Source organism: Tachypleus tridentatus, chromosome 11 (genome assembly GCF_004210375.1).
Source record: "Tachypleus tridentatus isolate NWPU-2018 chromosome 11, ASM421037v1, whole genome shotgun sequence".
Taxonomy (NCBI): Eukaryota; Metazoa; Arthropoda; class Merostomata; order Xiphosura; family Limulidae; genus Tachypleus; species Tachypleus tridentatus.
Window position 1 is genome coordinate 18,433,970 of NC_134835.1, and position 23,158 is coordinate 18,457,127.

Genomic DNA, 23,158 nt, shown 5'->3' on the forward strand with positions numbered 1-23,158 from the left:
ATTATAAATATTATACTAACATACATCTACATAATTTTTTATGTAAATTAAACGACAAATAAACTTTATAAACAAATAACCAAAAATAGGAGAAGCAGAAAGTGTTTGTGCAGTTCAGAACATCTGAAAAAACTGATATTCCCATAAAAATGTTGTTTAGTTTGGTGAATAGACTACATAATACCATTCCAGAACTAGACACTGGGTTTATAATTATTTGATAGCCAGCAAAAAATGTACTTCTGGCAATTTAGCGCCGTCTCCGTCATTATCTGCTTGGTCATCATGGTGAACAGGAAACAACTGTCCAGTGATTTAAAAAACTGAATTATTGTAAAATACAAGTCTCATGTGTCTCTTTCCGGTATTGCTACACAACTTAATGTGCCAAAATCTACTGCTCAAAGCATAATTGCCAAGTTTAAGCTCACAGGATCAACTGCTAACCTCCCTTGATCCGGACGCCCCACCAAAATTCCAGCGAGAACCAAGAGGAAGGTTCTCTGAGAAGTTAGAAGGAACCCTCATTTAACATGTAATGACGTACAGAAACTGGTAAGGGAAACTGGGGTTGAAGTAAGCACCTCTACAGTTACAAACATGTTTTGCTCTTCTGGGTTCAAAGCATGCTGTCCTTGTAGAACTCCATATTTTAAAGCCTGTTCATTTAGAAGCACGATAGAGGTATGCAAGAAAGCATGTAGATAAACCCTTTACTTCTTGGAAGAGTATTCTTTGGTCAGACGAGACTAAAATTGAGCTTTTTGGGCACAATGATGTTTGCTATATTTTCCGTAAGAAAGTGGATCGAAATCTTCCAAAGAACATCATCCCTACAGTTTAACACGGAGGTGGCTCGATCATGCTATGAGGTTCTTTCAGCTCTTCTGGTGTAGGCAGCCTTCACAGCATCAATGGAATCATGAAAAAAGAAGTGTACATTGATATATTAGGCACTTATATCAAGAATGATGCTCGGAACTTGCGGCTTGGGCATCGTTGGATCTTCCAGCCCGACATTGACCCTAAGCACACATCGAAATATGTGCAATCCTGGTTGCAGAGGAACCATATAAGCGTTCTGAAGTGGCCATCACAGTCACCCGATCTCAACCCAATTGAAAGCGTTTGGCTTGAGTTGAAGACCAGGGTTCATCAGTATCATCCAAAAAACTTGCAAGAGTTGGAGGCATTCTGTAAAGAAGAATGGAAGAAAATACCAGTCGAGTACTGTCAAACGATCATGGAGGGCTGTGAAGAGAGATCGCGCCAAGTAATTCACCTGAAAGGCTACACAACTGACCATTAAAGTAGACGCATGAACACTTTCTGCCCCTCCTATGTTTGGTTATTTGTTTATAAACAGTTTATCTGTCGTTCAATTTACATAAAAATTTATGTATATATGTGTTAGTATGATATTTATAATATACTATACTTTCATTATCCTAATCATGATACTTTTTAAGTTATGAGGAAAATACTACTCACAACTCAGGGTACGAACACTTTCTGTCGTAACTTTAAGTTATCCTTTTTTCTTTTTGGAATGGCTGTAAATTATAATAAAAAACCACAAATGTTTAGCCTAAATCTCATAGTGTTATTCAACTACATATTTATTGTTTTTATTTCATTGGCCCATCAGTCATGTCTGACTTACACTGTAGAAGTTACATTTATTTGGCACACATGCATTCTAGTTACAATATTCAGTTGTATGAAAGTGGCCTGTACAAAGTGGGTCTGTCTTGTACTTTGTAAAATATAGTCATGTTTCAGTTACATATATGCATTGTTAAATTTCAGTTATTTTATCGTAAAACATAGAACAGAAAATGAAGTTTAGCAAAACAATAATCTGTTCCGCTTATGAAATTTGTACTTGTTAACTGCTTGCTATAATTTGCTAAACCTTGTCAAACTTTCCATGTGGAGAATGTAAAACAAAATAATTTTTTTTAGATTTTATATACATATTTTGAAATACTAAATACATAAATTGGTATATCAATACCATGGAAATCTACTATAGTTTATCAAGCATAGTAATTAAACTGTATTTGGGTCTACAAAAAATATATTTTGAACACATTTGAAGGAGCTCACTTGCTCCTTCTTTCCGAGATAAATATAAAAGAAGTAATTTTGAGAGTTTTACAACTCCAAGAATCTGAGAGCCACATGGTGAAAATTATAATCTTTTAAGTAGTTGTAAAGCCTCGAGAGAGTGAAGCAGGTGTATGTAAAAACTGTTTCCAAAAATGGAAGAAGTGGGTGGGCCACTTTATTTGATTTGTTAGATATAGTGATATCTCGGAAATTAGAAAAGAGGCGTTTTTGTATTCTATCTTATCAATACTGGTAATTTTAATTTTTAATGCATGACAATCTATAGTCGTATTTGGATATTGCATATATTAATTTGAACCAAAGCTGCATTAAACTTACCATATGATGCACAAAAACTTGTATTTAGGACCTTTTTAATATCTACCTTAAATTAAGAAATAAACAATGGATAATACTAAAGTTATAATTATAAGCTACAGTTTGATACATACACACATAAAATGGTAGTTCAATACAATTAGCATTCACTTTAATCTCTGACCAGAGGAAGACCCCATGGCTTAGGGGTCATTAGGATGTAATAAACTCCTTGGTATGATTACTGAGAATGTTTTCTAAAGTTTCTTTTCATTTATTCTGTTGAGACCAAGTGGTTTTCATACTAATGTGTGTGAATGTGGGGGATCCATGGCTTACTTCCCACTAGGACTGTGTTTGCATAATAAGAGTGATGGTCATGTTTCACTTTGGTGGTTATTACAGTTGATTAGCTGCCTTCATTGTAATCTAGAAATCCAAAATTAGGAAAAAAAACTTCCAAAACAATTGTCATTCCAGGTGTTCCACCTAAATATCTCATACCGTCAAGATTATAAACATCGTTTAAAAGTGTAAGCCTCAATTATTTATTTTATTTCTCTAGAACAAAAACTTAAAAACATGCAGTGTGATTTCTCTTCATTTTTTTGCCAACATATTTCTTTATCTTGTGTGCCACCTGTTGTTTCTTATAGAAATTACATGAACAATGAAAGGTTTACATTTTGTACATTGGTAGTTCAGTGTAAGATTAAGAATATTTTGTTTAACTTTACCTTCAACAACAAATATTAAAGTTTGGATAAGATAATTTACATTACCTCAACTTTTATTCTTTTCATTGAAAGTTGCAAGATTTACCTTGTATGGGAAGCTCTCTTTTCAGTGTTTTGTGATATGGTTTGAATGTTAATTTTTATTCATTTATAAAACTGTTTTTAATATAGTAGTGATGAAAATATCCATTTTGATATTCATATTTTAGTACTGTCTCTGATTCAGGTTAATCATTTTTTTTTCTCTTGTTTCTTATTGAAGTCTTTTTGTGAAGTCAGTAAATGTTAGATCTAAAACTTAGTTGATGTAAACATGAATAATCCAACAAATTTTAGGTGTTTAGACTTGAAAGGTTTGTGACAAGAATTCTAGAATTGATTACATTAGATTGTTGTTAGGACTTGTTAGGGTTAACTTTGGTATGGAAGACTTTAAAACTCTTGGTTGCTAAATGAGAATGCATTGTGTGTAGTAAACATGAATGAGATATATTGTGTTCAGAGATCAAAGTAATGTTGGTAGAAATGTACAGTTTGTTGTAGGAAGTTAAAAGTGGAAATACTACATTTGATATTTTCTTGTCTGTCTACAAGTTGGGTGATTAGTGTTTGAATAGTTTATTTGTTTCAGTGGATGAGGTTCTAGATCTAAGTGCATTTGAAAGATTAAATACATAAGTCATGAACTAAAAATGTAACTGATTTTTCTGTGTTATTTACGTCTGACATAGATAAACATCTTGTCATGTAACCAGATTATAAAGGGTGTTTGTAGAACGTGTATGTGTATTTTCTGTGTTTCCTGTGCTTAACTTTAACCTGAAATATCAGATTTCTCTTTTTTTTTCATTAAAGTAATGAGCATATGTTTAATGTTATTAACATTTCTTCTATTATTAGTAAAAAGGTAAGTAAACACAACACTATTCATAATAGAATTGGGAGTATGGATTATAAAGCAGTAGTAACCTCATTTGGTTTTAATTACATATTCAGTGAGTGATAAAAGGGTTTAAGACAGTGTTAATACAATAATGTTACCAGGTTTTAACATGTTTTATATCACAGTGAAATCCTACACTGTTACATTCTGGCATTACTAGATAGTAAAATGTTTGTCATAAAAGTGTGATGAAAACATTTTTATTGATAAGCAGAGAACAACATTTCGATCTTCCCAGGTCATCTTCAGGTTATGAAGATGACTTGGGAAGGTCAAAACGTTGTTCTCTGCTTATCAGTAAAAATGTTAAAAACCCTTACCAGCTGTTCTGAAATGCATTTTTATTTCAAGTGGGTTTGTCATCATCAAGGAAAACATTTGCTTAGGATTTGTTGTTACAGGTGTTTGCTGTTTCTCCACCATTTGTTAGCAAAGTCATGACAAGGATAGTAGAGGCAGTGGCTGAAGAGATGGCTCGTCTCTATGAGTGTGTTCATAAATTTAGTCCGAATGGTAACGTGCAGGTAAAAATTGTTACACTTTTGTTTCTGTATAATATATCTCTCTGTGATATATACAAGTTTTTGTGGCTTTCCTGGAGGTTTAAGAATTAGATTGGAAATTAATCCAATTAAGAGAAATCACAATAAAAGTGATATAACATTAAAGGTGAAAGGACATTTTGGTCCATATAGGCAGTCCCATCCACAAAAGTAAACAAACTAAAAGACATCACCCTTATCATTCGAAAACTTATCAAGACATTCCTTAAGTTAGCTGCATTTATCACATCTCATCCGGAGGCTGTTGGAAAAATAAAGCTGCAAATAATATCTTCTCTACTAATATTTATATTTGTTTTCTATAGTCTTACCATTCTTACCAAAGCTTTGTGCTTAATTCCAAATAACAAGGAAACAAATTACATCACAGATGTGGAGAAAAAAGTTTAATGAAGTGGAGAAAAAAAATAGTCAAACAGAACATTTTAAAGAAGTTTTTATTGTCATCTTCTTAACAATTTGTTAAAGAATCATGTGTCCACCTTGTCTAACACAGAGCTGATGAATAGCAGTGAAGTTTTTATTGTCATCTTTTTAATAACTTGTTAAATAATCATGTGTCCACCTTGTCTAACACAGAGCTGAAGAATAGCAGTGAAGTTTTTATTGTCATCTTTTTAATAACTTGTTAAATAATCATGTGTCCACCTTGTCTAACACAGCTGATGAATAGCAGTGAACTTTTTATTGTCATCTTTTTAATAACTTGTTAAATAATCATGTGTTCACCTTGTCTAACACAGAGCTGATGAATAGCAGTGAAGTTTTTATTGTCATCTTTTAATAACTTGTTAAATAATCATGTGTCCACCTTGTCTAACACAGAGCTGACGAACAGCAGTGAAGTTTTTATTGTCATCTTTTTATAACTTGTTAAATAATCATGTGACCACCTTGTCTAACACAGAGCTGACGAATAGCAGTGAAGTTTTTATTGTCATCTTTTTAATAACTTGTTAAATAATCATGTGTCCACCTTGTCTAACACAGAGCTGACGAACAGCAGTGAAGTTTTATTGTCATCTTTTATAACTTGTTAAATAATCATGTGTCCACCTTGTCTAACACAGAGCTGACGAATAGCAGTGAAGTTTTTATTGTCATCTTTTTAATAACTTGTTAAATAATCATGTGTCCACCTTGTTTAACACAGAGCTGACGAATAGCAGTGAAGTTTTTATTGTCATCTTTTAATAACTTGTTAAATAATCATGTGTCCACCTTGTCTAACACAGGGCTGACGAAGAGCAGTGAAGTTTTTATTGTCATCTTTTTATAACTTGTTAAATAATCATGTGTCCACCTTGTCTAACACAGAGCTGACGAACAGCAGTGAAGTTTTTATTGTTATCTTTTTATAACTTGTTAAATAATCATGTGTCCACCTTGTCTAACACAGAGCTGATGAATAGCAGTGAAGTTTTTATTGTCATCTTTTTATAACTTGTTAAATAATCATGTGTCCACCTTGTCTAACACAGAGCTGACGAATAGCAGTGAAGTTTTTATTGTCATCTTTTTATAACTTGTTAAATAATCATGTGACCACCTTGTCTAACACAGAGCTGACGAATAGCAGTGAAGTTTTTATTGTCATCTTTTTATAACTTGTTAACTAATCATGTGTCCACCTTGTCTAACACAGAGCTGACCTAACAGCAGTGAAGGTTTTATTGTCATCTTCTTAACAATTTGTTAAATAATCATGTGTCCACCTTGTCTAACACAGAGCTGACTTAATAGCAGTGAAGTTTTTATTGTCATCTTTTTATAACTTGTTAAATAATCATGTGTCCACCTTGTCTAACACAGAGCTGACGAATAGCAGTGAAGTTTTTATTGTCATCTTTTTATAACTTGTTAAATAATCATGTGACCACCTTGTCTAACACAGAGCTGACGAATAGCAGTGAAGTTTTTATTGTCATCTTTTTATAACTTGTTAACTAATCATGTGTCCACCTTGTCTAACACAGAGCTGACGAACAGCAGTGAAGGTTTTATTGTCATCTTCTTAACAATTTGTTAAATAATCATGTGTCCACCTTGTCTAACACAGAGCTGACGAATAGCAGTGAAGTTTTTATTGTCATCTTTTTATAACTTGTTAAATAATCATGTGTCCACCTTGTCTAACACAGAGCTGACGAATAGCAGTGAAGTTTTTATTGTCATCTTTTTATAACTTGTTAAATAATCATGTATCCACCTTGTCTAACACAGAGCTGACAAATAGCAGTGAAGTTTTTATTGTCATCTTTTTAATAACTTGTTAAATAATCATGTGTCCACCTTGTCTAACACAGCTGATGAATAGCAGTGAAGTTTTTATTGTCATCTTTTTAATAACTTGTTAAATAATCATGAGTCCACCTTGTCTAACACAGAGCTGACGAATAGCGGTGAAGTTTTTATTGTTATCTTTTTAATAACTTGTTAAATAATCATGTGTCCACCTTGTCTAACACAGAGCTGATGAATAGCAGTGAAGTTTTTATTGTCATCTTTTTATAACTTGTTAAATAATCATGTGTCCACCTTGTCTAACACAGAGCTGACCTAACAGCAGTGAAGTTTTTTATTGTCATCTTTTATAACTTGTTAAATAATCATGTGTCCACCTTGTCTAACACAGAGCTGACCTAACAGCAGTGAAGTTTTTATTGTCATCTTTTTATAACTTGTTAAATAATCATGTGTCCACCTTGTCTAACACAGAGCTGATGAATAGCAGTGAAGTTTTTATTGTCATCTTTTTATAACTTGTTAAATAATCATGTGTCCACCTTGTCTAACACAGAGCTGATGAATAGCAGTGAAGTTTTTATTGTCATCTTTTTATAACTTGTTGAATAATAATGTGTCCACCTTGTCTAACACAGAGCTGACAAATAGCAGTGAAGTTTTTATTGTCATCTTTTTAATAACTTGTTAAATAATCATGTGTCCACCTTGTCTAACACAGAGCTGACGAATAGCAGTGAAGTTTTTATTGTCACCTTTTTATAACTTGTTAAATAATCATGTGTCCACCTTGTCTAACACAGAGCTGACGAATAGCAGTGAAGTTTTTATTGTCATCTTCTTAACAATTTGTTAAATAATCATGTGTCCACCTTGTCTAACACAGAGCTGACGAATAGCAGTGAAGTTTTTATTGTCATCTTCTTAACAATTTGTTAAATAATCATGTGTCCACCTTGTCTAACACAGAGCTGACGAATAGCAGTGAAGTTTTTATTGTCATCTTCTTAACAATTTGTTAAATAATCATGTGTCCACCTTGTCTAACACAGAGCTGACGAATAGCAGTGAAGTTTTTATTGTCATCTTCTTAATAACTTGTTAAATAATCATGTGTCCACCTTGTCTGACACAGAGCTGATGAATAGCAGTGAAGGTTTTATTGTGATCTTTTTAATAACTTGTTAAATAATCATGTGTCCACCTTGTCTGACACAGAGCTGATGAATAGCAGTGAAGGTTTTATTGTCATCTTTTTAATAACTTGTTAAATAATCATGTGTCCACCTTGTCTAACACAGAGCTGATCTCTAAACCTGGGGACAAAAAGGATAACATCAACAGTTTTGTTAGAAATGTTTAAAAAAACAACAACAAACGTTTCATGTTCAGGTCCTAAGTGTTGATCTCTCTGAACAACAGTAGCTGCAGTAACACGTTTGATTGAGCAAACAGTTTCTAAACTGAGGGTTTTGTGTTTAAATACACTAGAGAGAAGTATAGTAAACTGTATGCAGTTTTTTACTGTGGTATTCATAGCTGTTTATATTGAATAGGAACCCAAATTTAATTTTACATTTAAGGAGGAAACACATAAATAGTGAAAGAATAACCTATGTTTCACTTTCCCTCATTAAACATATCATTAGTTTGGTCTTAGACTTATGTCAAGTTTAGTGTGCAAATAAGTTCAGTGATATTGAAATAGAAGTTTGAAATTTAGTACCTTGTAAAAAAATTGTTTTTCATAGTGAGATATTGTAAATAGTTAATTATACATGCAACAAAACTCTTTCTATTAGAAGAATCTAAGTATAGTAATTATTAGGGATATATCACCATTAAGAAATAACTTGTTTATGTATTCTGTAAAGAAACAATCCTAATTTTCACTTGTAAAATATCAAAGAAAGGTTCAGATTTAGTTGTGTTCCAATTATCTAGTTGATAATGTAGTTCTTTACAAATGGAGGTTCAGATCTGTTGGTGTTCCAGTTATTTCTGTTTGAGGATGTAATTGGGTAGAAAGGGAGTCCTACTGTTCTAATTGTTAAATATGAAAGCAGATGATTTGTCAACAGTATCAGTTCCCTTTACAATCTTAAACACCTTTATCAGATTCTCCCTAAATTTAAACAGTTTGAGAGATTTCAGCCTCTACTTATATGACAATCCCTCCATACCAGGCACCTTTCTAGTAACCGTTCTCTAAACCCTATCTGACAAATCAATGGCTTTCTTAATGTAAGAATCCCAATGTTGGGGATGCACTTGGTTACAAAAAGGAAATTGAGATTAGGTGGTGTTCCACTTATTTGCTGGTTGAGGATGTAATTTAAGTACAGAGAGAGACATTGGTTTATTGGTGTTCCACTTACCTATCAGTTGAAGATGCATTGGTTACAAAGAGATGTTCTGATTTGTTGATGTCCCACTTAATTACTAGTTAATAATGTAGTTTGAGGTGAGTAGAGCACGTTTCATCTCTTGTGGGTGTAGTCAGTTACAAAATAAAGGTTTAAAGTTGTTGGTGCGATAATTTACTATATACTTGTGTATTGACATGTTCAGTGTTCATAGTTTTCTAATTATTTGCTAACTACAGACATCTAAAGTGATTATTAAACCATGTTTTATTTGTGTGTTATTTCAGGCAGCACTTGATCTACGGGCTATGGAAGAAGCTGTGTCCACCTACAGAACTAATTCAACCAGGTATATACTAATTTTACATATACTGTTATTAGTTTGCAGCACTTAATTTTGAAAGAAAGTTCCAGGTAATCTCTTTAAAGACTGATGGTTGTCCCCTCCCACAAACAAATACATAAACCCTCAAAACAGAATCCAAGAAGCTTTGTTACATTGGATAAAACAAGTCCAAGTCAAGCTAATGTTGGAACTTATGTTAAGGAAACAATCTGTGAGCTGTAAAACTTTTAAACAGGACAGCAGTCTTGGCTAATTAGGTTCAATGTTTTTATTCTTATCAACATGACCTGCTGCAAGTTGCAGTCTGTAGTAAGACAAGTCTTCTATGTCATGAAACATACACAGTGCCTGAGTACTGCACATGTACAGATATACGCTGATGCGTATTGTCATTTGTGCTCATGTTTGGTATTGACTTGGAGATAAGGCAAAGCTAGGCTTATTTTATTTATTATTCTGTTCTGTACAGAACAAAACTTTCATAATATTTTGTTTTCAATTATGCTTTACTATATTCATGTATTTCCCTGTTTTGCTCATGGTAGTAGCTAAACCTTCCATATTTTCTTGACTCAATTTAGCATGCCCATCTAACATTAGCCTTAGTCCTACATGCACGTAATTGAAAGGGAGTCAGTATTTCAAATATGATGAGTAATGGTGAAAATTTCATCATTTTATTTATCAGTAAGGAGTTGAGAAATTCATGTTAGTTTTATTGTCATAAGAACCTATACTTGAAATTATTCTCACTAAAGATTCGTGCTGTGCTAATTTTCGTTACAAATTCCATCAACCCATGTGTAGGAATACAAACGTCACACAGTACAATGTGGTAGTGTAATTAAGTCTACACTATACTGTATTACAACAGAGTAATATGTCGAACATTGTTAGCCAATCACAAAGGCAAACCTTTCCTAACATTTTCAACTTCTCTTGGTGTATTGTACCAACATTTCTTTTGTACGAAATACGATTTCTTTTTTGAAAAAAATAAAAAAAAAAGGACCAAAAGATATTTTTGTGGGGGTTTAGGTTTTTAGTTAAGGAATTTATTGATGATGTTAGTTGGCGATCAAAGTCAACATTATGTGTATAGTGTGGACATTGATAAGTGTACAGTAGGATGTAATGGTGTTTTGATTAAGGGTGTGTTCCAGGGCACTAGTCACATGTCAGACACCACGGTTGGTCATCTGACAAAATACAAGATTAATACAAATATATACTAATTTTTTGTGCATAGTGTTTTATTAATACGATGAATAATATCTAATAGTTTCTTACATACTTTCCTTAAGACAACAAAAATATAGAACTAATTAAACAAGATATGCACTAGTTTCATCTACACTGTATCATTCAAAGTCAAAAGTAATTCTGTGAGGTGTATGCTGAGTTTTTATACATCTTTAATAAGAGAGAAAAACAATTACTTCAGTTAGGTGTATGTACTTAAGTTGCAATATCACTAAGACAAAAATGTGTTTTTACATAGCTCACCTAGATTTTCATATATATTGTATCAACAATATACAAGAAATACAGAGTGAAATTAATAAGGTTTACGTTTCCCATTATCAATAACTTTGGACTCTCAGTAAACGACCATATAAGAAGGGTCCACATGTCACAAGTGCACAGTTATCAGGTGTTGTATTTTTGTTTTAAATTAATTTCTTGAACTTTCATATTTTTTTAACATCATGAAGATTACGTTAAGAAGACAATCTTACACAAGAAACTCATGAGAATTACTTTACATCTTTTATCATTGATAAAACCTCAGAAGTGTTGTTTTTATAATCGCATTACCTTCAAGGTTTTAGTATAAGGTTTACAAAGAACATTTCAATCAAAATTTTGTATTCATACTTACAGCAAACATTTCATGAAATGTAGAAAATTCCTTGAACCATTTGCTGCAACCAAAGATAACAAGTAAGTACCAGTTTGTTTTTGTAGCATTCTTCTCGTCTTTGAATAAAACAAAACTATACAAATGGGGTTTGAGTAAGACTCTGTTAAACAGATGAATTATTAAACTATAAAAACTAAGACCAAGTCTCTTATAGCATTGTTCACCTTTTTTTACTAAAGCCCTAGTTTTCATGTTGTGTTGCTTATTGTTTTTATGTAAACCCTGGTTTTATGATATTGTTTTTCCTAAAGTTTTAGTTTTTAAGTATATTGTTTGGGTCTTTAAGTCCCAGTTTTATACTGTTCTCCATATTGCTATGTCTCAGTTTCTATAGTTTATTATTTGTTGTTTTTTTTAATGAAAGATTCATATTTCATAATATTGTCTTCCAGGTAGGAATAGCTGATTAACAAACCACACTTACTGTTTTCCAATGACTTACATTGTGTATTTGTTTTCCACATTGGATACTTTATTACAGTTATGTATATAATATTGTTTAATGTTTTACGAATCCCCATATTTTGCTTTGCGTTTTTTGTTTATAGTTGACCGTTTGTGTTTTTTTTACTAACTTCCAGTTACTGTTTACATTCAGCCTCAACTTATTTTAAAATGAGTCTTCATTTCCAAGCACTGAAATTATAATTTGCAATCATTTTAGTAAATCACTTTTATAATATAATAATTCCAAGAGTTACTAAATTTGGGGTTGAATATGATAAGTTACATTAACTGTTTTTCTTCTAGTTACTTTGTATTCATATTTTTTTTTACAAAACATTTCAGTAAATATTGGATTTATAATTTTTTAAATTAAAAACTGTATTTTATTCTAGTTTCAGTACTGATAATATTGTGATGTCCTACACTTCTGAATCTTTTCATTAAATTCTAGTTTTTTTTTCAGGTTTGTTGAGGAACAGTTAAAGATATTTAAAAATCACATGCGACTACAGCTGTTGTGTTTTAAGGAAGATGAAATTATAACTGTGTAGCTGTCTGCATTATTAAATAAAGGTTTCTACCACTGAACTCAGAAATTTTTTGAAGTTTGAAAATGTGTATATACATGTTTTTTTTTCCTGAAGAGAAAGGAAACCAGATTTACAAAAGTGTTTAAACTATTAAAATAGATATAATCAGTTGGTAGTTTTTAAGTTTATGCATCAAAAACTTAAAGGAGAATCAAAATACACTCTAAAAATATTATAAATAGTTCTTATAGTTTACCAAAACAGTTTTGTAAAATTACAGTGGCTTAGTGTGTTAGACTGTGTGAATCTTGAGGATCCATGCTATATTACCTCAATATTTGGTCCACACATTGGAGCCATGAATGCATTAAAAGGGTGATAGTTTCCATTCTTCAGTTATTCTAAGAATTAGTACTGACTACTGCTAACGTGCTACCATCCCTGTAATCTTCATTTTTTACTCTGAAGAAGAAATTGTCCACTTCTTGAAAATGCTAAGGTTTTGGGATTTTTAGTTCATTTCTATTAAGACTTCTTGAACCAATGTGGTATTCTAACCTCTTGAATCCACATTATCAGTCAAAATTACAGATAGCTTGAATAGATGGTCTTCAAATAGTTTTGTGCAACTATCCAAAAACAACCAAATGTTAACCTTGTAATAACCAAAATGGGTTATTAACTATAAGTTTGATAATTCCATTGTGGTGTCTAATATGAGTGGACCACTTAATCCCAGAAAGTGCTTTACTAACATATAAAACCATCCCATCCTTATGCCTGATTTTAGAGTAAGTTGTTGAATAACCACTAGTGGATCAGAAGATTTTCTGTGGTATAATCTCTCTTTTGTACCTCGTAAGTGTCAGGCTACTGTAATATTATCTGAAACAATAATCTTTGGTGAGGCACTTCCATTAACTTGGACTTGCACAGCTGTAGGGTACACTGTGTAATCATACTTAACATTATTATGACGTATTACTTCATTGCTTGATAATTTAACTTACCATTTGTAAACGTTTGGTGGATATTAAAAGATGTAAAATGAGTTTGTGTTGGTTACATGTATTTGTCTGACTTATTAATAAAGTTAACAATATAGCTAATGGAAATTATTTAGCCACTGGAGTCAAATTATGGTTAACCTTACTTTTTAAACTGTTGTACGTCACAGTAACATAAACTAACAACAGTCTTCCAGAACCTATGGTGTTTCAAGTTCATTTTACTTCACCATATAATAACCTGAATTAACATATTTTAGTCCTTTTGTGCTATCCACACAGTTTGCATGCATTATGTTTGGAAGAGCATCTGACATTTACCAAAGGTCATGCCAAGCCACAGTTTCGAAATCTTATCAATGCACAATTCCCAATATCTGACAAATAGTTTACAGTTATGTGTACTTGTCTCAGATTTACTGAACATCCACTGAAGGGATATTGAGTAAAAGGTTTTCAGACGAGGTTAATTTCCACAAAAATCATTAGGACATGATACACAATGAAGAAAATGGTACAAAAAATAGACAGTGTGTGTAGCCAACATGGCATTTGTTAAATGTCTCCTTTTTTCACATTCAGTGTGACACTATGTACATGTAAAACAAACTAATACACCAGAAAGGACCTTGATACAATTATTTATTACACAATAATCCAAAATGCCACAGTTCTACACAGAAATGTAAACACTGATATCTCTACACCAGTAAAAACGTAAAATATTAAATGTCTTAACATTGCTCAGGCCTAAATCAATACAGATGTATCAGAGATGCTGTCTCACCATGTAGTTTACAGTTCATAGTGATACTTAATTACAAGGATATTTATCACTCACACTGTCCAATACTGCTGCTGATAATGTGTTTAACAAAGAAATCACGTTTTATGTATCACTGAACACAAGGTGGAATTTTATCTTGTTTCAAAAATCAGTTTTGTTTGCTTTCTTTTTTAAAATATGAACAATATTCGATTGGAAATGCCTGGCTGACAAACATTTATTTAATCATCACTTCATTTAATTATATAAATATGCTTTACTTAATATTTCTTTATAAAAAAAAAACAAATTGAATTACCACAAGTAATCATAAAAATGTTTGTTTTAAGGCTAGTTTTCAGCAATAATAAGTTACGTCAAAATTAAAATGCTCACAATTGCCTTTTCTTTATAAAACAAAACTAATGTAAATTTTACAGCAGTTCCAAGATGACTAAAAATTTCATCCACCAGTATAGTTCAAGCACGTTTTAAATTATCAATCAGCTCTGTCGTATTTTACTAAGTCACAAAAGAAAAGTTCAATTTTCCATAGTAACGTTTGAATAGCACAACGGTATTAGAAGCCTGCAACTCATTTATTGGAACTCAGATTGATACTTAAACTTCATTTCCCTATGTCTGAAATCATTTCAATAATAGCAGGAATATGGAAAATTACAATACATACCATTATAGTTGAAGTTTGCAATCAGTGAAGGTACAAGTTTCATGAAATCTGTGATACTGAGGCATTAATGTTTTTGCTGAAAAATCCATATGTAATAACACATTTTTTACAATCATGGTGTCATGTGTAATAGTACAGTTTCTGAATAAATTAGGTAAAACAAAATATGTTCCTGAGAATGAATGAATGCTTCATAAACAAACAGAAACAGTACTGATGCTATGCATGTGTGTTGTAACTAGCTTCATTCTCCAGAATTACCAAGCTATGAAATTAAAGTTTTACACAATGAGAATTTTTCAGCTTATTCTACTTACCTTTCACGAGCTGTTTCTTCAGTTGATTTCATTATTACTGAGATAATTCAGGTACATTAGATTAATTTTACTAAATCGTTGAAATACAAAATCATACTGTGAACCACCTTTACATGGCTAACAGGGTTAGCCGAATTCATTAATATTCTAATTGATTAACAACTATCAACCTAATCACTTCAACTGGAACATCTAATAGATTATAATAAAAGCTTTGTAAAATAACACATTTCTCTAACAAGAGAAACCACATCCAGAAACAGATGTGCAGTTTGTAGTTTCTTTACAACCTTGTACATGAGAACAGGCATGAAAGCCTGTACTGTTAGTCACAAACCAGCCATATGATTTGTTTTAATCTTACATTGTTTTTTTACTGATATAATTAAATGTCTCTACAAAACCACATCTATATTTTGTTTTACACACAAGTCCACCCATGTGGAGGGAACAACTACATGGTTTTGGTAGATCTTTGTATGAGCAGCCAAGTAAATTATAAAATAGGATCAGACATGAAGAAAAATCACATTAGTGCTTTTAGAAAAGAGGTTTATTTGTCACTGCTGCAAGGTACCGTAGTTTGAAATGCCCAAAACTGAAAAAAGACAGATTGAAATAAGATAACAGCAGCATACAGGACTAAAATGATTTATAATTTTTGTGAAACTAGCAGACTGGATACAGAAAAAAACAATGCTGCTCTATATCCAAAACAGGGTCAATGTAAGAGGGCATCTTCCAGATTTGCAAAAGCACAGGAACCAAGTCCACTTCTGGCCATGAGCTTGACCACTTCCTGTGCATGAGCTAAGGCAAGTTCTAAAGGTGGCTGACGTGGTAGATTGTGAGATTCTGCACAAAGAAAACAGTGTTAGTCTTAAACCTGAATTGTTAAAGTTACAATTAAGTTTTTATACCTCTATAAGATATTTTCACATAAAAAGAGCAGATGACTAGTATTAAACCATCCATCACTAGAACAGCAGTATCTAAAAATGAGTTCATGTATGAAATAATCAACCACACTTCTGATGAGCACATTCTCATGTAATTTACCAAATGTGTAAAGACATGAGTTTTTAACATGCAGTTACAAGTAAATTGCTTAATACATCTAGCATAACTTCTAAAGCCTCTAAGAATACATTGCGTATTCATCTAACATGACATTAAAACAGCAAAACACTTTTGAACATTAGCTAAGAAAGCTGAATGACATTTACATAAACACAACAACTATAACTTAACTTGGGTTTTAGAATCATAGCTCTACATAAACACAATTTGACTGTTAAGTTCTAGAATGTTAGACACTTACCTAAAATGGTACTGTTGAGTGCAGCACATACAGGTTCTCTCTGAACTGGATCCATCTGATGTCCTACTGGGCTATTCCATGGGTCTGAATACGCTAAAAGGCTGAAGGCATCCTGTAATGAATAACAAACTATTGGACTAAACACTAAAATTGTAAATGATTTTATACACAGAGTTAATAGAAAACATATTACTCTTGCTAATATTATAAATGCTTAAATGTCTAGCATTAGGCCTAACATTTGTGGTAAAAAATTAAATGTCTTATATTTATTGAATTACTTCTCCAAGATTATTATCTATTTATTTGTAATCTGAGACAAAATGATATTTTTTCACAGTTTTAAACAGCTTTAATGTTTACACTTCTATAAAATTACTTATGTTTTATTATTTAATTTTTAATGCAATGTAATGTGCAGAAGGAGATTCATCTTGGATTTGAGCTTAGAAATTACTAGAAGTTTTTGAATGTTTTACCAATTGTTTAACACTCAGACGTTTTATCTGATAAAACAAATAACAAAAAGTTACACATCTATCAGGATTGTTCATACATTTAAAATTAGACAAGTTCTACTATGTTAGAAACAAAATCAACTCAAAATTACCATGAGGTATGTCAATAGGTGATGCCACAATAGAGCTACATTACAGATTCAGGAGTCTTCAATATTTAACATTTACTGAAAATTTTCAATCAATATTCAAACATATTCCATTATTTTTACATACGGCTCAGATACATAATACTGACAGACATAAAATTTTCAATTATTCTAACATAGGATACAAGAGGTGTATTTAACATTTATAAACCATACAACAATGGGCATGAAGATGTAACATTTACAAATCATACAATAAAGAGCACACGTGTAAAGCAGATGTTCAAGATATAACTAACATGAATGTAACATCTGCAAACATCCAAACTAAAGACACAAATAATTGACACATACTAAAACCACACAAACATGTAACAGTCACAAGTGCCCCAATATTGGACACATACATATGTACAAACTGAAACAGTATTTATTCTGAATATAGTTATATCAGTTGTAATAATCAGTTCCTACTATCCTCACGTTTCACAAAATTATGGATAAAACAAGAAAATCTCACTTTAAAAAGTTTATCACATTGTTGCATGAATTATCTTTCACCTTTACAACTACAGCTGTGGAAAAGAAATATCCTACTGATACTCACATACAGAATGATTTAAAAATTAGGATGAACCAGCAGTAACCAAAGTTTTTAAATCTACTTGTAATTAATCCCTCAAAAGACAGTGTTTGAATTGGTTACAGGTTTTAAGTGCTATTTAATGTCAACCTCTTAAATGTATGAATAACTGAATTGTCCCATGTTTCTAGTGTAATTAATATTTTGACATGAGATAACACAAGTGTTTCAAGTGTTATTAATCTTTTGTTGCATGTTGCAACAACAAGTCCAGTGTTTCTGTTGTTATTAATGTATTGATGTGTGTTGCAACAACAAGTCCAGTGTTTCTGTTGTTATTAATGTATTGATGTGTGTTGCAACAACAAGTCCAGTGTTTCTGTTGTTATTAATGTATTGTTGTGTGTTGCAACAACAAGTCCAGTGTTTCTGTTGTTATTAATGTATTGATGTGTGTTGCAACAAGTCCAGTGTTTACTGTAATTAATATTTTGACATGAGATAACACAAGTCAAGTGTTGTTAATCTTTTGTTGTGTGATGACACAACAAGTCCAGTGTTTCTGTTGTTATTAATGTATTGATGTATGTTGCAACAAGTCCAGTGTTTCTGTTGTTATTAATGGATGGATGTGTGTTGCAACACCAAGTCCAATATTTACTGTAATTAATATTTTGACATGAGATAACACAAGTCAAGTGTTGTTAATCTTTTGTTGTGTGATGACACAACAAGTCCAGTGTTTCTGTTGTTATTAATGTATTGATGTGTGTTGCAACACCAAGTCCAATATTTACTGTAATTAATATTTTGACATGAGATAACACAAGTCCAGTGTTTCTGTTGTTATTAATGTATTGATGTGTGTTGCAACAACAAGTCCAGTGTTTCTGTTGTTATTAATGTATTGATGTGTGTTGCGACAACAAGTCCAGTGTTTCTGTTGTTATTAATGTATTGTTGTGTGTTGCAACAACAAGTCCAGTGTTTCTGTTGTTATTAATGTATTGATGTGTGTTGCAACACCAAGTCCAATATTTACTGTAATTAATATTTTGTCATGAGATAATACAAGTGTTGTTAATATTTTGTTGTGTGTTGCAACAACAAGTCCAGTGTTTCTGTTGTTATTAATGTATTGATGTGTGTTGCAACACCAACTCCAATATTTACTGTAATTAATATTTTGATATGAGATAACACAAGTCAAGTGTTGTTAATCTTTTGTTGTGCGATGACACAACAAGTCCAGTGTTTCTGTTGTTATTAATGTATTGATGTGTGTTGCAACAACAAGTCCAGTGTTTCTGTTGTTATTAATGTATTGATATGTGTTGCAACACCAAGTCCAATATTTACTGTAATTAATATTTCGATATGAGATGATACAAATCTAGTGCTACTTAACATTAATATCTTAATTTGTGATATGAATACCTGTATGCCTGATGTTTTGACGCTATTATTGTTTATAGTTTAACCTTTTTACAATGGGTCAAGGGTCAAAGGCCATATTGTCAAGTTTGTTGATTTGCATTCAAAATTTTTTTAACTACTATTTTATGAATTTATGTGAATAAGTTTGATAGTAAATTGTAGATTATACTGAGCCTACTGTGAAAGGGTTAACCGAGCCCATATTGGAGAAGTAATGTTGGTTATAATTCCAAAATAATCACTAAATGTATCTTCAAAAATTTGGACAAGAATTTAGGAAACACTACAAGCCTGTTGTAAGCTAAAAATCACATGTATTATTAGTACTCATGTAAATTAATCTGACTCAGACTCTGATAAGGAATGTGAAGCGATGTTCTGATGATGAATGTAAATACTTTTCTCAGACACACTGAATTTACAGAATCAAAAACCCTCTTTGTTAACCTGAAGATGGCTTAAGAAGGTCAAAACGTTGTTCCCTGCCACATTTTGGTAAAACGGTTAATACCCATACCAGTCATCCTGATATGCATTTTTACTTCAAGTGGGTTTCTCCTCATCACTAATCAAAAAAACATATCTACATTTATTCTTATTATCTCTGTACACTACATCTGGTATTTACCACAAAATGCCATTAACTTGGCAAAGTGGTTTCAAATGAATATCTTATAACTCTGACATCAAACACGTGATACCATATTGAAAGACATTCTACGCAAGGTCATAGCCCATAAACATAGGGTTCACAATAAGTGCTAGAAGTCCCATGTTTTCACTGTTATCAATCTCTTAATGTGAAATGTCCAAACAAAATCTATATTCCTCCTAGTTCTATTAATTAAGCAAATGAATGACATCATTATGACACTTTTCAATCACAAAATAATATTTAATTACTATCAAACATAATTCATATATGACACTTACATAATTTTCATCATAAGCCTAAATTTAATGTTCACATATGTTCCATCAGAAGGTACAAATACAAAGATATTATATGTTATCTACAAAACTTACTTATATGTATTAATAAAATATTCACAAAGTTTTAACTACAACAAACAATATATACTTACCTGCAACATTTTTTTGTTAGTTTCATTAGTTCCAAACTCTCTCTTTAGTTGTACACTAAATGAATGAAGCTCTCGTCCAAACTGTAGCATTCGTTCTAGTGCTAATTGACTACCTCCACACATAAGTCTCCGTGGGGGGTCAACATCTAGGATACACAATAAAGTGATTAGTCAACATCTAAAGCAAACAGTACCAAGTTTTTAAGAACTAAAAACGTGTCATTAGTAGTTACCAAATTAACAACCAATAACATCATTCCATTAGTAGTTACCAAATTAACAACCAATAACATCATTCCATTAGTAGTTACCAAATTAACAACCAATAACATCATTTTATTAGTAGTAGTAACGAAATTAATAAGCAATAACACCATTCTATTAGTAGTTACCAAATTAATAACCAATAACACCATTCTATTAGTAGTTACCAAATTAATAACCAATAACATCATTTTATTAGTAGTTACCAAATTAACAACCAATAACATCATTTTATTAGTAGTTACCAAATTAACAACCAACAACATCATTTTATTAGTAGTTACCAAATTAATAACCAATAACATAATTTTATTAGTAGTTACCAAATTAACAACCAATAACATCATTTTATTAGTAGTTACCAAATTAACAACCAATAACATCATTTTATTACAAGTTACCAAATTAACCAAAAACACAATACAAAAAGCAGCCAAGTAGTTTATGAATATGGTCTTAAAATCTTATGAAACTGGATTATAAAGTAAGATGTGAAGAATGTACAAAAAAATATAATTTACATAACACTATGTAATACAAATTTTGTTCCTGGATAGTATGTGTTACTTCTTAATAACTTATGTTGTAAAAGTACAAAAAATGGCCATTATTCCCTTCAAACTTTGCTTTTGTGACCTGGATAATGAAATTTAGATATTAACCTATTTTCTATGTAAAAACAGGCAAATTTGTACATTTTCATTTACATAAGGTCTGAATGAAACAACGTATGAATCAAGATTTACATGTATTTATACTAAAGTTATACATAAATGTTTAGAAGTGAGTAGTTTTTCGAGATTTGCGACTGTAATGTAAATAACTTTCACGTATCAGCCCCCAAATATAGTCTCCAATCATGCTTTCATCATACACTCCTTGGTAGTGGCATTCAAAGTCCAGTATATCTTGATGGAACCACTCACCTTGCTCCTCTGAGTATGCTCCCATGTTCTCCTAGAATTTATCAAGATGAGCATCAAGAATATGGACTTTCAGGGATATCCTGCAGTCCATTTTGCCATAGTTCTTCACTGTAGCCTTAACCAGTTCCACATAATTTTTGGCCTTGTGATTGCCCAAGAAGCCCCAAACCACTGTGACAAAGCTGCCCCAACCTTTTTTTTCCTTTCATCCTGAGCTTCTTGGGGAATTTTATGCACTCCAGGATCTTCTTTATTTGTGGTCTAAAGAAGCCAGCTTTGACCTTTGCCTCAGACAGCTTAGGGAAGAAGTCTCAAAGGTACTTGAAGGCTGCAGACTCCTTATCAAGAGCTGTGACAAACTGTTTCATAAGACCTAATTTTATGTGCAGTGGTGGGAACAACACCTTCTGGAGGTCCACCAGTGGCTCACGCTTGACATTGTGCCTCCCCACAGAGAACTTGGTCTGTTGTAGCCAGTGCTTCCTGTTATGGTGTGCTGTGGTGTCCCTGCTGTCCCAAAAGCAAAGATAACAGGAAAAAATGGTAAAGCCTCCTAAGATAAGTCTATGTGTTCACATAGGCAGCTAGAACTAACTGATGTGGTGAGTAGTGAGCCCCTGTACATATAGAGCTATGGAACGTTAAAGAAAATTCTTGTAAGTTCGAGAAAATTCTCTATCAGCTACTCTGCACTGAATCTATCTGGAATGTTCTGGAAAACAGGTAAATTTGAAAATTTCATTACCTAGGTCATTAAAGGAAAGTTTGAAGAGAAAAATAGGTCTTTTCCATTGACTTTAGGCATAAGCAACTGGGAAATAACACCTTCTGTCCAGGAACAAGAAAATGTTTTGTTACATAGTGTTTATAGTAATTATTCAACTAAACATGGTGAATGTTGTGAACAGAAGATAAAATTACACCAGTATTTTAGCAGTTTATAAAAAATGGGAAAATTATCTCTCTTTTTAAAATAACATTACGGTTTTCAGTTTACTGTTTTGAAACTATTAAGAAAAGACATTTTATTCTTAAACAGAGTAAACTTAAGCCAACATGTTTGTAATTCAGATACTTTATAAATGATTAAGACCAAGTAAGTTAGATTCTTCAAAGCACTGCTTACACTACTTCTGATAATGTTAACAAAGGTAGAAATGTGACAAAATAATGTCTACTGATAATATTAACAAAGCTAGAAATGTGATAAAATATTACCAATTGATAATACTAACAAAGCTAGAAATGTGATAAAATAATGTCTACTGATAATACTAACAAAGGTAGAAATGTGATAAAATAACGTCCACTAATAATACTAACAAAGCTAGAATAATGACAAAATAATGTCTACTGATAATACTAACAAAGGTAGAATAGTGACAAAATAATGTCTACTGATAACACTAACAAAGCTAGAAATGTGATAAAATAATGTCTACTGATAATACTAACAAAGCTAGAAATGTGATAAAATAATGTCTACTGATAATACTAACAAAGGTAGAATAGTGACAAAATAATGTCTACTGATAACACTAACAAAGCTAGAAATGTGATAAAATAATGTCTACTGATAATACTAACAAAGCTAGAAATGTGATAAAATAATGTCTACTGATAA

General features: G+C 31.8%; 2 protein-coding genes across 2 annotated transcripts in view; one reads left to right on the top strand and one right to left on the bottom strand.

The window, feature by feature from the left end:
• Nucleotides 1-12,596, top strand: part of LOC143231726 (exocyst complex component 2-like) — a 151,685-nt gene extending 139,089 nt beyond the window's left edge. The window contains exons 23-26 of the mRNA XM_076466343.1: nucleotides 4,512-4,634; nucleotides 9,571-9,632; nucleotides 11,514-11,573; nucleotides 12,464-12,596. Coding sequence (XP_076322458.1) covers nucleotides 4,512-4,634; nucleotides 9,571-9,632; nucleotides 11,514-11,573; nucleotides 12,464-12,551 — 333 coding nt within the window. The 3' untranslated portion in view covers nucleotides 12,552-12,596. The remainder of the gene's footprint in view (nucleotides 1-4,511; nucleotides 4,635-9,570; nucleotides 9,633-11,513; nucleotides 11,574-12,463) is intronic.
• Nucleotides 12,597-14,162: 1,566 nt separating this feature from the next.
• LOC143231727 (ran-binding protein 9-like) overlaps nucleotides 14,163-23,158 on the bottom strand; it is a 165,469-nt gene continuing 156,473 nt past the window's right edge. Inside the window, 3 exon segments of the mRNA XM_076466344.1 lie at nucleotides 14,163-16,166; nucleotides 16,633-16,744; nucleotides 20,345-20,490. The gene's annotated coding sequence lies outside the window, so the exon portion shown is untranslated.